The sequence below is a fragment of the Vombatus ursinus genome, unplaced genomic scaffold, assembly GCF_900497805.2.
Source record: "Vombatus ursinus unplaced genomic scaffold, bare-nosed wombat genome assembly UNPS02004533.1, whole genome shotgun sequence".
Taxonomy (NCBI): Eukaryota; Metazoa; Chordata; class Mammalia; order Diprotodontia; family Vombatidae; genus Vombatus; species Vombatus ursinus.
This window is the reverse complement of record NW_020944311.1, coordinates 998,172-1,015,791: the sequence shown is the minus strand read 5'-3', so window position 1 is coordinate 1,015,791 and position 17,620 is coordinate 998,172. Positions and strand designations below refer to the sequence as shown.

Sequence of the window (17,620 nt, the reverse complement as noted above, 5' to 3'; positions counted from 1 at the left end):
AGGTGTGGCATTAAATAAGCCAAATCAGGAACACAGTTTCTACAATGCCGCACAATAACAAAGAAAAAGAGCCTCAAGAGACATCAGAACTCGGGTCAACGTAGTGACAATCCTGACCTCAGAGGCCTGGCAAAGCCAAAGGACAGAAAGACACACACATGGCCAGACATGGCCAGCATGTGGCTGATTTTCTGAACACTAATTCTTTGTTATAACTCGGAAGTCTATTTGGGGGAGTCAATGAGGAGTACAATTTTTTCTCAACATATACTAAACAAGTATTCAAGGCAGGATTTGATCTCAGGTATTCTTGGAGTGATCCATGCTACACATGTGCTTCAAGGTAACTCTTACATACACAAGTCATCATGTTTCCACAGCACTGTTCTAAAAGGTCAATGTGTTCTGACGAAAACACAATAGTGACCTCAATTTCAATTGTTTCCATAGCTTCCTCTCCTTTTGGTAACCTAGAACTCTCTGTTTAACAGTAGACGTGACTTCTCTGTGTGAGGTCAAAATAGAAAGCAACAAGTCAAGATCTTCTGTCTCTGGCCTAGCTTCAGAGAAGTGATCAATCTTGCCTCAGTAGATCTGACTGCACTCACCTGGTCAGTGACAATTTTCTCTCCACTGGTTGCACTCGCCAAATCAAGGGAAGGTTGTGCATCCTTGGGCTGGCATTCGGAAGACGTACCAGGAGTCAAGGCACTACCAGATGCAAAATTCTCTGTAGGAACTACAACAGACTCAGTATTAGGGAGAAAACACCGACATCATTCCCATTAACCATCCCAGCAGCAACATTAGAACAGGAACTTCCAGTTTCCTCTACTTAATATGACATGACCTTCAATGTCCAGGACAACTATTACTTCTGCCTATCTATACTGCTCGAAGCTCCTGGTCTCTAGGCCTCACAGGGAGCCAAGAATATACTTGCCTTCTAGCTCTGACGATTTCAGAGTCTCCAACTCCAATTCATTTTTCTTTTTCCGGGGCGGAGGATTAGGCCGGGCAGGAGGGGGGGGTCTGGGTGGAGGGAGATGGGTTGGGGGGGGAGGCCGAGCTGGGACAGGCTTCTTAGTGCTTGCCACGATATCGGGCTCTACAGGAATATGCCTTGGGGGCTTGACAGGAGCCGTTTCTTCTGCTGCAGCTACATCTTTGGGAGGGAAGAAGTCCGTGGATACCTGTTCTAAAATGTCAGTCTGTTTTATTTCTTCTTCATTTTTGGTTGCTGCTGCTTCGGTTTCCATTACAGTATGCTCATCAGTTGAACTGACTTTTATTACCTGAACAGTTTCACTAACTTGCTTCTCAGAGACACTTTCATAATAAGCACAAGGATCTTTGCTAGCATCGGATTTGGTTTCCTTAAATGTATTCTGCTTTTCTCTTTTTTTAACATCTTGTGACACCTGATCTGTGGCTGAAAGTCCAGGAATATTGCTCAGAAGGTCTGTTCCAACAACCAGAGTACTTGTAGTTGATTCTGGATCAGAATGTTCTATTCCCTTGGAATCCAAAGGTTCATCTTCAAGCTGCTGGACCTTCTGACTCTCCTCAATAATACTGTCAATAATCTGAAGAAAGAGAAAAGTTGAGATTTTTATGAAAGCATTCATTGAACTTCTAAGCCATTTCAGATTGTCCTTGTAGTATAAAAAAAAAAAAAAAAGAGTCCAACCAACCCTAGAAATTAACTAAACCCAACCTTTCTGTTCATTTGCATATTTGTGCCAAATTAGTTGAAATAACTGTTTAGAGATTTACTAGTCTAGTTAACCAGATGTCCAAATACCTACTCTAAACCTTAATAACAATAAAACTGACATTTATATAGTGTTTTAATGTTTATAAAGTACTTTGCTCACAAAAGTGTAAGCATTATCTTCATTTTACAAGTGAGGGAACTGAGGCCAGAAAAGTGCAATGACTTGCTCACAGTCATACAGCTGGTGTCACAGCAGGATTTGAACCCAGGTGGCACAGTGGAAAAAGAGCTGGACCCACAGGCAAGGAAGCTGAGTTTCAAACCCTGGCTATGTTGTATGACCCTGGCCCAATCACTGCATGTCCTGGGCCTTCACTTACCTCATGTATAAATGAGGGGGTTGGGCTGGATAACTCCCATAATCCTAAGATTTTACCCAGTACTAATAATATTGGCGAGCATTGATACAGCACTTTCAGGCTTGCAAAGTGACACACACACACACACACACACACACACACACACACATATAGAGAGATAGAGAGATAGAGAGATAGACAGATAGATAGATAAAAATAAACACATTTGATCCTGATGTCAACCCTGGGAGGTAGGTGCTATTTTTATTCCCATTTTACAGATAAGTAAACTGAGGCAAACAGGGTTAAGCAACTTGTCCAGGGTCACACAGCCATTAAGTGTCTAAGGCCAGATCTGAACTTAGGTTACCCTGATTCCAAGTCCGTCCAGTGTTCTGTTCACTGTGGTGCCACCTAACTGCTGGTACAGAAAGAATTCCAAGCTTCTGGCTTTATACACCTGCATTAATGTCCCTAAGGAGAGGGTAGGAAACCCAGAAAGGTACTAGAACTGAAATGAGAACGAAAGATGCCAAGCTCCAAGTAGGTCTCCTCTCCTGCAGGAAGGCCAAAGCCAGGTCTGGCTCAGCAATGCTTCTCAGACAACAGTAAAAACTAAGGGCCAAGGAAACCTGAAGCCTAGGCAAGGCTGGAAGAACAGGAGCATTCAATTACAACTGAGACAAGATCTCTAATCACCCAAGTCCAGCTGGAAGCTTGTCCACCAAATTCTTTACCGTTCCATGGTATTCCTCGATCGAGAACTGGCAGGGACCATCTGGTTCAACCCCCTCATTTACAGAGGAGGAAACTGAGGTCTAGGGAAGTGATATGAAGACATTAAGCCTGAGTTCTCTCTCCATCTGTCCAGTCTTCCTTTTCTGTCTGCCCCCTTTCTCACCGTGCTCTCCTACTATGCTATTTTAGCTCACGTTCCTGACTCAAGAAGCAAAAACTGTTTCTGAAAGTAACAAGGTCCGGTCAGTCAGTTCTGTCTTTCTCTGTTAGTTCCCTACATGTGTCCCAGTCTGGCCTTTGTCCAATGTTAGGTTTGTGCTGAAGCCCATGCTCCTTTACTACCTTCTTTTACTAGGAGTTAAGTAGGAGTGGAATATTATAAAACAGTCCCCAATTGCAATCGGGGCAGATCACCCATCAAGGGCTCGGGCATCAAGAGTACTTCCATGACACTGCGCTGACCTGATTCTCCTCCTGCCCCCCAAGTCCAAGCCTTGCCATGTCTCGGAGGGTGGCCCGTTGCTCACAGCTTTGGCTGTGATCTTCCAAACCCTTCTCTCAAGTGCTACTGTTTCAGGAGGGCCCCAGGCAAGTTCGGTTTTTCCATTGCTTTACAAGACATTCCCGTTAGAACTAAAAACATTCCAATGGAATTTATCATCTCCCCCCACCCACAAACAACAACAGGCTTCTCTTGCTCAATTCTCTCTCGTTTCTGTTTGCCCAGCACAAAACAGGCATCTGATAAATGTTCAATTCAATCCTCCAACTCCTCTGACTCAGAAACGTGGGTTAGCTTTCTCTTCTCCTCTGTCGTCCCTACGTAGGCACCAAATCGATTTGAAATGTCTCTTCCACGCGCCCTCAGCACCCTCTGCATGTCTTATGACAAGAGCTTCTTAAGGAGCCTCCAGCACTCTCCGCACGTCACAGGCAAGTGTGGCACTAGGGTCCCTTGCAGCTCCGGGACTGAACAATGACTATTATACCCTGATGACTCAATACAGTTAATCTGCTTCAAAGACTGCTTTCATCATGTCACTTCCAAGACTCATCACTAGCTCCCCAATGCCTACTATATCAAGAACAGAATCCTCATCCTGACATTCAAGGCCCTCCAGAGTCTTTCTCACTATTTCCATATATGAACAGACCTCTCCTCCATTAGCTCAAACAATCCTGTAAGCTCATTCCTGCTCCCAAGCCATGGCTCATCCTCTTCTCTCTACTCCAATCAAATTCAATTTAACCTTAAAGGGCCCAACTCTGGCTGTCCCTCTATAAGGCCTGCCTCATAACTCCAGTTTACCCCGAATTCTCTCGACTCTAAATGCCTATAGTTACTTCTAATCCTATAATGTGTTACCTAGTTTTTGAAATATATTTATAATTACTTGTGTGATCAAGTCTAGAAGAGACACATGCAGAACAAATGCAGAGGGTGCCATTAAGTCTATCACCTCCGGGAGCTTGTCCCTTCTCTCATTCCTCAACACCCAGTTCACTTTCAATCCGTTTATTGGCTCTTTCCCTCCTGCCTACAGATGTTCTTAGGCCTACTCCATTCTTGAAACACTCTTCGTTGGCATTCCCCTGGTGTAATCATCCTGTATTTCGCCTCTCTTTCACCTCCAAACTCCAAGAAGGAACTGCCTTCTTTCACTTCACTGCCCATTCACTTCTCAACCCTTTGCTACTGAGCTTCTGATCCCACCACTTGCTGTGGCTGATACCAATGACAACTCCCTTCCTCTTGTATACTCTCTCTTCCCATAGCTCTCTCTTCACTTACCTCTTATCTGGAACACTTTCTGTCTAGAAGGGCTTGGGAGAATGGATTCCTCACTATACCACACTAGTCAAACCCTTCCTGGAGATGAGGTTGAAGCAGCAGGACTGACCAAATAATTTCAGTGACTAGCCAGAAGGGTTATGGCTCAGTGGATAGAGTGCCAGGACTGGAGTCAGGAAGACCTGAGTTCAAATCTGGCCTCAGTTGCTTCCTAGCTGTGTGACCACGAGCAAATCACTTAACTCCATTTGCCTTAGTTTCTTCAGCTGTAAACTGAGCCGGAGAAGGAAACGACAAGCCACTCCGGTATCTCTGCCAAGAAAATCCCAAATGGGGTCACAAAGAGTCAGACATGACTGAAACAACTGAACAAAAACAAAAAGCCAGAAGGGGCTGAGCTCTAGCCTTGGATACCCAACTGACCTAAGACGGGTCTCCTTACAGCTTCTCTCACCCCTGAGAAGAACCAAGGGTGAAGTCTAGGTTCTTGAATGATGGTCTGGTCACTGGGAGGCTCTTGAACTTTGACCCCTAACTTAGGAGTCCTCTTCTTGAGGTGGCTGAAGCCAGCTTTGTTGCTTTCCACTTACATCCACATCCTCTCTAGCTCCCTTCATGGAATGAACTAATAGCAAAGCTCACCCAAGGGGCTCGGGAAGACAACCCCCTACTTCTCTCATGTTCCCCTTTAGACTCCAGCTCCTAGCATTTCATAATCTACCGTGGAAAACCTAGGGCCTCAAACACATTTATGTAAACTCTAGTTTCTACAGCACTGCTATCTCCTGACCAATTACCTTCTCTCTCTCCAAACTTTTTTTTTTAATTAAAAAGTTAATTTAAGGGGAAAAAACTGAAGCTAGAGAGCTGCTTTCCTAAGAACTAAGACGTCAGGTTAGCTCAAGAATTCTCCCAAGTCTCAAAGGGAACAAGATGGCCTCCAGTGTACTAGGTAGTAGATCCACTCCAAGGAAAGAGTGAAACTCCTCACTCCTTCTGTGGCATTCAAAGCCCATCACAGTGGGCCTCTGGTCTACCTTTCCCACTGCTATCCCTTCACACATGCGACGCTGCAGGCCAGCCAGCGGACTCTGGGTTCTTCAAAGGCAGCCTTCCATTTTGCCTCCCTGCGCATTAGCACAGAGACCCTTCTACTCCTGGAATACAGCCCTCTTCAACTCCTCTGTTTCCAACAAGATTCAACTTGAGTGCCACGTCTTATAAGGAGAGCTCTCCTGCTCCCTAGTTGCTCATGTCCTCTATCCTCAAATTCGATCCTATTTATTTTTTCATTGAAATGAGGAAGCTAGAGTGGATAGAATGCTGGATTTGGAGTCAGGAAACCCTAAATTCAAGTTCTGTCTCAGATACCTACTTGCTGTGTGACCCTAAGCAAGTCATTTAACCTCTGCCTCAGTTTCCTCAGCTATGAAATAGGGATAATACCATCACCTACCTTACAGGGTTGTTGCGATGATTAAATGGGATACGTGTGAAGTGCTTTAAAAACCTTAAAGCTCTATATAAATGTCAGCTGTCATTACTGCTATTATGAATGTTGTAAACCCCCTCCTCCTCCCAAAAATGTAAAGGTAGAGACTTCTTTTTATTTTTGTCTTTACATCCCCAGCATCTACCCCGGTACCTTGTACACAGTAAGCATAACATACTTGTTGAATGAATGGACAAATAAACATCTGGTTCCTGCACATAGTCATGGACTAATAGCATCTTAAAAGTAGGACTCTATTAATGCTCAGACAACACAATCCTCTACTCGGTGATTTTTCTTTAGAGGTAAATCTGCTTTGGTTTCAAGCAGCAGGGTTGAGTAATTTTTTTTTTCTGAATTCGTTGTGTGCATGTGAATGTATGCTGTGTACATATATGTATGTGAAACACGCATATGTGCTATAACAAATATGTATATAGCATGTATATATCCCTATAGGCACATGTTATATACACGTACACACACACACACGTATATACACCTGATCTCCTCTATAAGAGTGCAAACACAAGGAGGAAGGGACCATATCTGACATGTAACGTTTGTCTCCCACAAGATCTAGTCAACTGCAGTATTTCAGGCTTGTTCTCCATTGCCAGGTCTCTGGTTCTCTCTGATATGAAGTATTTGAAGAGCAAAGGAGTAAGCCCAAGGACTTGACATAGACAACCCTGGAACCCTGAAATCAGGAGTCTAGGGTACTTCTCACACGTTGTACTTAATGCCCAGTTTGAATTCCCATGTGGCCCAAAGTTATTCTAGTAAAAACATAAAATACTACATTCCTACTCATGCACTTTTACAAATACTCCATGTGTCAAGTAGAAGTTATTTTAATAATAAAAAATGAGATAAGCTTAAAGACTGACAATTTTAAGAAAAATACATTATTTCACATCACTAACAAATTCTAGAAAAAAATTTATCAAATAGTCATGTTGTACTCAACAAGATACTAGAAACACACTGGTGAGGAAAAACCATTCTCTTATTAAAGTTGGCTATCCTTAGTGAAATTTAACTGACCTTGGAATCATCCTGTTTCAATTCTTGAACAACGGACTCATTTCCAACCTTATGTTTAATGCTATCTGTCTCCTGGAAAAACAACAAAATGACAAACCTGAGTGAGACTCCTGTCTTTAAAAAAGAAAATCTGGATAAAGTAAGCACGGATCAGAAAAGCTGGTATCCTTATTCCTAAAGGCCGTGATTTATATGTTAAATTATAGAAGTTTTAAAAACTTGAGAAGTCAACACATCAACATTTTTCTGTTTTCTTTTTGGTAATCTTTAACACAACTATGCAATTCAGGAAGTGGGGATGTGTGTGTCTGTGTGAACAGGTATGTGTTTAGGATGACAAAAAATCCAAAGCAAAAACCTTAACATTATACCTATTTTATACTATTTTACAGTCATAAAATTATGGCAACATTAATGAAACTCCTAACCCTAAAAGGGATTGCAAATTATGAGTCACCAAGCTATATTTGGCATTTGGGAGCAGTCTCCACTCAATGCTCTGACTGATCTATGAGCTAAGCTTGTCAGTGTGGGTAATCCTGTCATCAAGGCAGATCATTTCCTATCCATGCCATCACATCCCATGGGATTCACAGCCTTGACTTTTCATAAATTCTCCAGAGAATCTACCCAATGCAATCCCAACACGATCCAAAGTTATTCTAAGTAAAAACATGAAATAATACATTCTCTTTAGAATGCAGTCTAAAAGACTTCTTTTTAGAGGTCTTTTAACATTTGTCAGATACGAAATAATATCGATAGATAGAACAAGCATTTATTAAGCACCATGTGCCAGGTATTGTGATAGGTGCTAGGACAACAAATATAAGCAAAACAGTCTCGGCCCTCATGGAGCTTATACTCTAATGGGGGAAGACAACATATAAAGGGGAGTTGGGAAGGGGTACGGATAAGAGCCCATGGTGTTTCCTGGGGTAGGATCCAACTTTGCCAAAAGGAGGAGGTAGAGAAAATGGCCTGAGTGGAAAGCAGCATGGCTTATAAACGGCTAGGAAGTACAATATTCTAGCCAACCATCTGTTAGCTCTTGCTGTTGATACTGCCTTTTTCTAATCATACATGTCTTCGAGAATGTCTTACAACACTTCTTCCTCAAGTTATCACTGGGAATATACCGAAGCTACTGATATTCACAATGCAGTTTTCCATTACTCTTTAGATGCCTTGTACCTTTGATTCTTTTAAGATTCTAGTGTTCAATGCGTCTTTAGGGAGCAGTTTAAGGTTATAAAGGGTTACTCTCCCACTGTGACCCACAGTTTAAGAAGCACCATAGACCTAGTCAATTCCAGGGTCAGCTCATTTTCCATTTGCATATGCCCAAGATGTATATGTTGTTGTTGTTTTTCATTCACTTCAGTCATGTCCAACTGTTAAGATACTGGAGTGGTTTGCCATTTCCTTCTCCAAAGATATATGTACTGATACAATGAATGGAGAGGCTTCCCAATAAAATGCATGTCACTATCTGTGCAGCATTCCTTCTTCATTTATTTGGGTTTTGCTAGGTAACCTGCTGGCCCAATCTACTCAAGTCAGCAGCATGACCAACAGCACACAAATCCCTTCCCTTCTCTGAATGTCCTTCCCTTGCTATGGCTAAGTAAACTTCCTATTTGTTAACTGCTACACAGTGTCTCATTTCATTCCCATCCGAAAGTTAAGGAGCCGACCCAGCATGAGCCAGGTTTTAGCCTTTTAAAGCAGAGAAGTATCTTAAGTGGAGAACTTTTTTTTGTTAATTCAATTTTATTTTCAGTTCCAAATTCTCTTCTCACTTCCCCTCCCCAACCCACTGAGAAAGCAAGAAATACAAAACCCATTGCAAAAATGAAGGCGCGCAAAACAAATTTCCTACTAGTCATATTGTAGGGGGAGAAAAACAAGAAAGAAAAAATGCTCCAATCTATGATCTGAGTGCATCAGTTCTCTAGGAGGTGGACAGCATGTTTCGTCTTGAGTCCTTTGGAACCGTAGTTGGTCACTGTGTTGATCAGAATTAATAAGTTTTTTTCACAGCTGATTATCTTTACAATATTGCTGTTACTGTATAAATTGCTCTCCTGGTTCTACTCACTTCACTTTGCATCAGTTCATATATATATATATATATATATATATATATATATATATATATATATATTCTCCAGGTTTTTCTGAAACTATTCCCTTCATCATTTCTTACAGCACAATAGTATTCCATCACATTCACATACCATAACATGTTTAGCCATTCGCCAAATAATGTGCATCCCTTCAGTTTCCAACTTTTTACCACCACAAAAAGAACTGCTCTAAATATTTTTGTATATATAGGTCCTTTTCCTTTTTCATTTTCAGGTACAAACCTAGTAGCAATATTGCTGGATCATAGTTTTTAGGCATAGTTCAAATTGCTCTTCAGAATGGTTGGTCTACTTCATAGATCTACCCACAGTGCAACAGTGGGTAGATATTTTCCCATATCCCCTCTGGCATTTACCATTTTCCTTTTCTGTCATGTTAGCCAATCTGATAGGTATGAGGTGGTACCTGAGAGTTATTTTAATTTTTATTTCTGTAATGATTAGTGATTTAGAACATTTTTTCACATGGCTACTGATAGCTTTGATTTCTTCTTCTAAAAACTGCCTGTTCATATCCTTGAGCACTTAATCAATTGGGGAATGGCTCTAATTCTTATAAAATTAGCTCAGTTTCCTATATATTTGAGAAATGAAACCTTTATCAGAGAAATCTGATGCAAAGATTTTTCCCCAGTTTCCTGCTTCCTTTAATTTTAGCTACATTATGTATAAAATCTTTTAAATTTTATGTAATCAAAATTACCTGTCTTACCTCCTGTGAACCTCTCTACCTCATATTCGGTCATGAATCTCTACCTATAGATCTTATAGGTTACTTCCTCCATGGCCCAATAATTTGCTTATGAGATTACCCTTTATGTCTAAATCATGTACCCATTTGGAGGTTACCTTGGTATATAATGTGAGACGTTGCTGTATGCCCAGTTTCTTTCTGACAGACTTCTTTCTAGTTTTCCCAGGTGTTTTTGGCAAACAGTGAGTTCTTACCCCACTAACATCTACTAGTTGGGCAAAACTGCTGCTAATAAATAATTTAATTTCGTCTTCATTGGTCGCACATTCACCCTTTTCATTCTAGATACTGGTAAACTGGGGTTCTTTCTTTTTTTAATCAACTTATTGATTAATCAATAAATAAAATAAATCAATGGTTTATCTATTTTATTGTTGTTGTTTTTTATAAAACTAGCTCCTAGTTTTACTTATTAGTTCAATTTTTTTTAAACTTTCAATTTTATTAATCTCTCCTTTCATTTTCAGTATTTCTATTTTATTGTTTAGTTGGGGATTTTTAAATTGTTGTTTTTCTAGTTTTTGTAGTTGCCTGCCCACTTCACTGATCTGCTCTTTCTTTCATATATAAGATATAAGAATTTACAGATATAAATTTCCATATAAATGCTTTGGATGCATCCCACAAATTTCGGTATGTTGTCTCACTGTTGTCATTATCTTTAATGAAATTGATTATTTCTATGATTTGTTCTTTGACTCACTCAGTCTGTCAGATTAGGTTACACAGTTTCCAATTAATCTTTAATCTATGCTTCAAAATCTTTTACTTAATGTATTTTTTATTGCATTATGGTCAGAAAAGATGCATTTAATGTTTCTGCATTTGTTTGTGAAGTTTTTATGCCTTAATGCACGGTCAATTTTTGCGAAGGTGTCATGCACAGCTGAAAAAAACAAAAGATTTGTTCCTTTCTATTCCCATTCAGTATTCTCCAGAGGCATAACATATCTAACTTTTGTAAAATTCTATTCATCTCTTTAACTTACTTGTTGTGGACTTTATGGTTAGATATATCTAGGTCTAAGAGGGATAAACTGAGGTCCTATATTAGTATAGTTTTACTGTCTATTTCCTCCTGTAACTCTTAACTTTTTCTTCAAGAATCTGGATGCTATGCCATGTGGTACATATATGTTCAGTATTGATATTAATTCATTGTGTAGGGTACCTTTTAGCAAAATGTAGTTTCCTTGTTTATCTTTTTTAATTAGATCTATTTTTGTTTCTGCTTTGTCTGAGATCATGATTGCTACCCCTGCCCTTTTTTACTTCAGTTAAAGCAGAATAGATTCTGCTCTAGCCTCTTATTTTAACTGTGTGTGTCTTTCTGTTTTGGGTGTGTTTTTTGTAAAAAAACATATTGCTGGATTTTGTTTTCTAATCCATTCTGCTATCCACTTCCATTTTATGAGTGAATTCATCCCATTCACATTGACAGTTAAGATTATTAACTGTGCATTTCCATCCATCCTATTTTCTTCTGATTATCCTTCTCTTTTTAACCCTGTCACCTCTTCAAGGGTCTGTTTTGCTTTTCACCACTGCCTCTCTTACTCTTCCTTCCCTTTTATATCACTCCCCACCCCTGTTCCTTTGCTTAGTCCCTTTCTCTCCTACTTCCCTATTGGCCAATATGAATTTCTGTACCCACCTGTGGAGGAGAACCTTTAAGACTACATTTTTTTGCGGTCAAATGCTGTGTGTGTGTGTGTGTGTGTGTGTGTGTGTGTGTGTGTAATGTACAACTGCAGGATCTTGTATTCCTTACATCTTTCTGTCAACTAAGTGAAATGAAGATAGGAAAGATATCTAACAGAAAACAGTATGTGGAAAAGATCGTGCCTATTATTTTTGTCAAAGATCCCCTTGGACCATTCTCAAAGACTTTAAGAGGGTGAGAAAGTCAGCATCTGAGTCAATAGCCACTGAAGTCACATAGCAGCTAAGTGACTGGACAAAACTGTGGGCCCAGGTTCACGTCCAAGTCCCTGGTTCTAAGAGAAGAAGCGTGATGTGGATATGTGGAAGGCTGTTTCATAGAATCCCAATAGGCAGATTTATTCCATATATGCTCCAGGTTCTCTCCAGTGCATAACAATCTTTGTTTTATATATTGGTTAATGGAATACTAATTTTTAAAAAATTTTTTTTATTTTTAGGCAATTGGGGTTAAGTGACTTGTTCAGTGTCACATAGCTAGTAGGTGTCAGGTGTTCGGTCTGAGGCCGGATTTGAACTCAGGTCCTCCTGACTTCAGGGCCGGTGCTCTATCCACTGCACCACTTAGCTGCCCCTGAAATACTAATTTTAAAAGAAAAAAAGTATCCTTGTCAAGATGGATGAAGAGATTCCCCTCATACACACACCCCAATGTAATATAGTAGGAGAGGACTGGGCTTTGTGTCTGAAGAGATGGGAGAGGAGGTGGTCAAAGGTTGGCTGACATTTACTAGCTCTAAGAACCTTAGCAACTTGTTTTATTGCTCTGAGTCTCAGTTCCTTCATCTGCAAAATGAGGATAATAATAATAATTCAATGCAACAAACACTTATTACTTGTACAACTCACCTCAGAGTTGTAATGAGAACACTTCTTTGTAACCATTATAGATCTACAAAAATGGAAGTGGTTACTAGAAGACATAACTTGGCATACAAAAGCAAGCTAGATGGTCCCCGACTTCAAAGAGCTTACATTCTAATGGCCAGCTGATCAGCCTCCAAACCAGGAAGCATTGGTTCAAGCCCTGCCTCTGACACATACTCTTGACGACTTGTTAAGACTCTACATCAGAGAGAAGGTGCTTCCCTGGATTGGGGGCATGGGGGGCGGTGTGTGGAGGGGGGAACAATAGTCCTCACCAAGAAGGTCCCTACACCAAGGAAGTCACAATCCCAGTCTTTATCCCTACCCTATATTAGCATGGAATATTTAGGCTCAGACATTTCTAGAGCACATATACATCCAGTAATAAATAATATTTTTTAGGACAGGCAGCTTCATATATTGGATAGAGGGCTGGCTTTGGAATAAAGAAGACCTGAGTTATACCAAACGTGTGGCCATAGGTAAGTGGCTTAACTTTGCAGTGTCCCAGGGGTTACTCTAGAGTTGCCAATCTGCATTAGGGAAAGAAGTTTACACACTAAGAATTCCTTACACTGATGAAACCACAGGCCTGGACCAATAAATAAAAGAACAAATAACCAAATATTATACTAGCTGACAGTTGGGTAATGCTTTAATGTGTTTGCCTCACAATGCTGTGAGGCAAGCCAGGCCGTACTAAGGACTGGAGGTCATGTTAATGCTGTTAGGGAGTAAAGGATGATCTAGAAAAAAGCAGAAAGGAAAGAAGGAAGCCTGGACAACACTGCACAAAATCTGGAGAAGCACAGGTATGTTTCACAAAGTCCAACTTACCTTCAAGGTTGGAAACCCAATCTTTGTTGGGGACCTGTTGATGAAACAAAAGCAAAAAGAAGTAAGTGGGCAGGAAAAACTCTTCTATATCTAATAAGGCTCCTATACAGACTCTATTCCAAAATACAAAATGGAATTTTCAACAACATGTTATTACATGTGACCCGACATTCTAGTGGCTGGGATTCTTTTTCAATCCTGATGGTCATGTGCTGTGTTAGCACTCCCTCCCAGCTTTGTGTCATCTAGGGATGCAAGTATGCCAGCTAAGCCTTTATCTAAGATCACTGATGAAAACGATAAACAAAACAGGGCCAAGCACAGATTTCGAGGGGCCATCCATTAGAGACCTCCTTGAAAATGGCCATTTATCCCTTAACAATTACATGTGGATTCCTATTACTAAAGCAAATCACCACCCATTCTGTGCCTTGCTGGAGAGGCTTTAGAGAATTGTAATGGGTGAAAAACTCATCACCCTGTGACCAAACCAGTGATGAGCCTCTTCCAAATTACCTTGCCTGGTCCTAGCACCACAAACCTATGGGTCATCACCAGGCTCATGTAACAGTAAGATATTTATATAGGGCTCTAAAGTTTAGAAAGTGCTTTACACTTTTTTTAATCCAGTCAGGCAATTAGCAATTATCATCCTTATCTTACAGATGAGGAAACCGAGGTTCGAAGAGGTTCTAAATACCTTATCTACGGACACACAGGCAGTAAGTATCAGAACCAGGACTTGAACCTACTTCTCCTGACTCCCATTCACTGGACTATGACATAACTGCCTTTCCATTCTTCCATTTTTAGTACCTGCTAACGTAGCATATGACTTATTTCCAACAAGAGCTTCATCACTATAAGCTGACATTTTTTTTTTAGCTTCAGCAATTCATAAAACCATCTAGTAAGGCCTGAGTTCATAATCTTTGTCATATTACGGACCACTCTGGCAATCTGGAGAAATCTATGGATCTCCACTCTGAATAATACTTTAAAAATCATAAAATAAAATGCATAGGATTACAAAGGAAATCAGCTACAATAAAATACAATTATCAAAATACATTTTTTAAAAAACCAATTTCATGAACTTTAGGTTAAGTACCCTTTACTAAGGTGTAGAAATTTTCTATTAAGAAGTATAAACACTGAAGAAATCATAATAATTTAGGACAACTTCCAAAAATGAAGCAACATTTCTACGCAGTAAATATGTGGTTTCCCTAAGATTATCAGCTTCAGTTCTAGAAACATACACATTTCTTATCATAGATCTCAAACTGTTTCCTACATACATACGAGGCCAAAACAAGAGTTTGCAATCTAAGAAGCGAGCACAATATCAAATCAGTCCCCAAAAACAAAAAGATCCCCGCCAATGGAACACTAAGCTTCTAAGGCACAGGACTCAGAGTTACAAGGAACCTCTGAGATCGGCTAATCCAAACCTCTACATTTTACAGAGAAGTGAAATGACTTGTCCAAAGCCACACAATGAGGAAGCAGGAGAGTTGGGAGTCTGAGCTACATGCCCAGGAGACCATGGCTTTCTCCTGCATAAGAATACCAGCAATAACATTTGGGTAACAGCAACCGGAAAAAACAAACATTCAAATATATGTCACTCCCATAGGAGGAGACAGTAAGAAGAGAAGGCAGAAGGGAATGAGATGCTGGCAAACGAGGAAGGTACAGAAGTGCATGCACAACAGGAGAAAGGACCCCCACCCCAGCTCACCTAAAAGAGGGCATGAGATTTCTTAACTGCAGCACACAGAAGAAGTTGGTGTATTCTGATGATTTTGAGAGGGTAGAAGACCATCACTCGTTTCTCATTACTGACCTTTCAGGGCTGACGTAGGCCAATCACTGTCCCAGAGTTTGCCAGTTCCCACCTGGCACCAGAGAGGCTACCTCGACATGGAGCTGGCTGTGTCACCTTAACGTGGTCACTGCTTCCTAACTCCTTGTGCCGTACTTTGTGCTGAGTGTGTACAGCTGTGATCTTGCCAGTAGGAGGAGCTCCTGGTGAGGAAACTCCCTCTACCCATGTGGATGGGGCAGCTCTTCTCCAACTTACGAGTCTTGGAGAGGAGGGTACTTAGGGCACTGAGAGGATTTGCCCTGGGTGGCCCAGCCAGGGGGTGTCAGAGGTTTGATTGGAATCCTGGGCTTCCTGACTGAGAGGCTCATCTTTAATAAACTATATGTGTCTAAGGTAAACAGATGGCCTTGCTCCCTAAGGAATTCATCCCAGGGCCTCAGGAGTTCTCGGGCAGCTGGTGCTCAGCTTGGAGTCTGGGGAGAAAGAACCCACTTCAAACTTGTATGGTTCTGCTCTTTTTGTAGTCAACACTAAGCCTCATGCTCAGATCTGACATCTAGAATACTGGGGACAATTTTACTTGAAAATACACAAGTGTTTTTTTTCCTTGCCCTTCATGTGTATCCAATTAAATAAACACTGAGTAAGTGCCTACTAATACGCAGAACACAACAATAGATGAAGATCTGAAAATGAATCAGACAGGATCTCTGTCCTGGTGGAGCTTACATTCTAGGAATTTGTTTTACTAGACCATTAAGGTGAAAAGAAATAACAGCACCAAATAGTATCACTTAGTTTGAGTACCAGTAGGCCCCAGCTGGAGGTTTCTAGGGTCTGAGGCAGGCCCTTACTTGCCCCGGGCCACGCTTGAGTTTGGGTCCTAGAGGGAGAGGTGCCCAAATAGCCACAAGAACTCCCCGAAAGGCCTGGCTCCTCCCACCATGTGTGGCCCAGGAAATTCCCTGACAAGATATGTTCAACAACCTCTTTTAAGCCTGGACAGAACAATCTTCAACACTTTTCTGTAAGCTCTCACAGTCACCCGGTAGGGCTTTCCTCTTCAAGATGGATGCTGTCTCGTCCCAACCTCCCAGCTAGAACACTAGAGTAGGGAATCATCTGACTACGTTCCAGGTTGGCTCCTAGATGCAAAGTAAATTCAGTGAGACATCCACTTGGACATTTTTAACACTGGCTCCACGTCATAATCACTTTCAAATTATAAACCACAAATTAAAAAAAAATGGCTATTTTGTTAAAGAGGGCATAATTAAGTTCTCCTTTGATCCATCAAAAGAACATTAGTTTCAAGTCAAAAGTAGGGGGAAAAAACCCTAATTTGCAAAGGTGACCAAAGGAATTTGTATGTGCCAAGAGAACCAAAGAGCAAAGAGAATGCCAACTTATTGGGACTGGTCCTAGGTAGATACTCTTTTCCTAAGTTAGCAGTCTTTTTTTATTAGCATCTTGAAATGAGAGCTTATGTAATTGTCTGTTTCTGAGGCTAGCTAGGACTGCACCAGTCAAAGCATTTGACGGGTTCCAAGAAGATCAAACAGATTAAGATTCGATACCTTTGAACTCATCTATTGACAAAACTCAAGTAACATAGTGCTTGTTCACAGCAAGCACTACCAGGGAAGAGAGTGCTCCACACAAACACACACTTCCTAGATGACTATAACTTAGACCTTTAAAATATCCAAACCTTTTCTATTTTAACTAATTTTAATCGAATCCATCTAAAATGGATTACACAGATTATACAGGCAGAGTATAACAACACAACTTAACCGTTTCTCAGTGACACATGGTCATTAAATTAAACTATTACATTAAATTAAAACATCAATTATTCTCAAATGGCACCTTTGGCTGTTACTGAGCTCTGAAGCGTTCTTAGATTTTATAATAAACAGTCCCAGACCACTATGCTTTGATTTTGTCTCCTCTTTTGTTTTTGGATTATCAATTGTCCCTTCCTGCTGTCATAAATGGTGCCTCTGAAAAATGACAGATTCTAATTTCTTGCTTCCAATCTTTTCTGGGATGGAAAAGCAAATAACTAATATAGGTTAGGTTTGTGTCACAATTAAGATTTGATCAGATCTTAGTGAAGGCATGAGGGCCTCCAAATACATCAGCTTAAAGCACAGTGCCCTGCACACAGTAGGTACTATATAAACACTTATTCCTTTCCTTCCCTTTCTTCTTAAAAGACTATGTGACTTCCATTTTGGTTACTCAGAGGCCTTTTCCCTTATTGCCCAATTCTTGAATTTGTACTGAATAGGGGGACAAGCCATTTCTT

General features: G+C 40.6%; 1 protein-coding gene across 3 annotated transcripts in view; it reads right to left on the bottom strand.

Annotated features, from left to right (window-relative positions):
• WDR44 (WD repeat domain 44) overlaps positions 1–17,620 on the bottom strand; it is an 83,666-nt gene that overhangs the window by 43,190 nt on the left and 22,856 nt on the right. The window contains exons 2-5 of one of the 3 annotated variants that reach the window (XM_027837317.1): positions 13,476–13,509; positions 7,146–7,217; positions 944–1,586; positions 609–739 (exon numbers count right to left, since the gene is read on the bottom strand). In XM_027837317.1, coding sequence (XP_027693118.1) covers positions 609–739; positions 944–1,586; positions 7,146–7,217; positions 13,476–13,509 — 880 coding nt within the window. The remainder of the gene's footprint in view (positions 1–608; positions 740–943; positions 1,587–7,145; positions 7,218–13,475; positions 13,510–17,620) is intronic. The other 2 variants (XM_027837328.1, XM_027837337.1) reach the window with 2 other exon arrangements.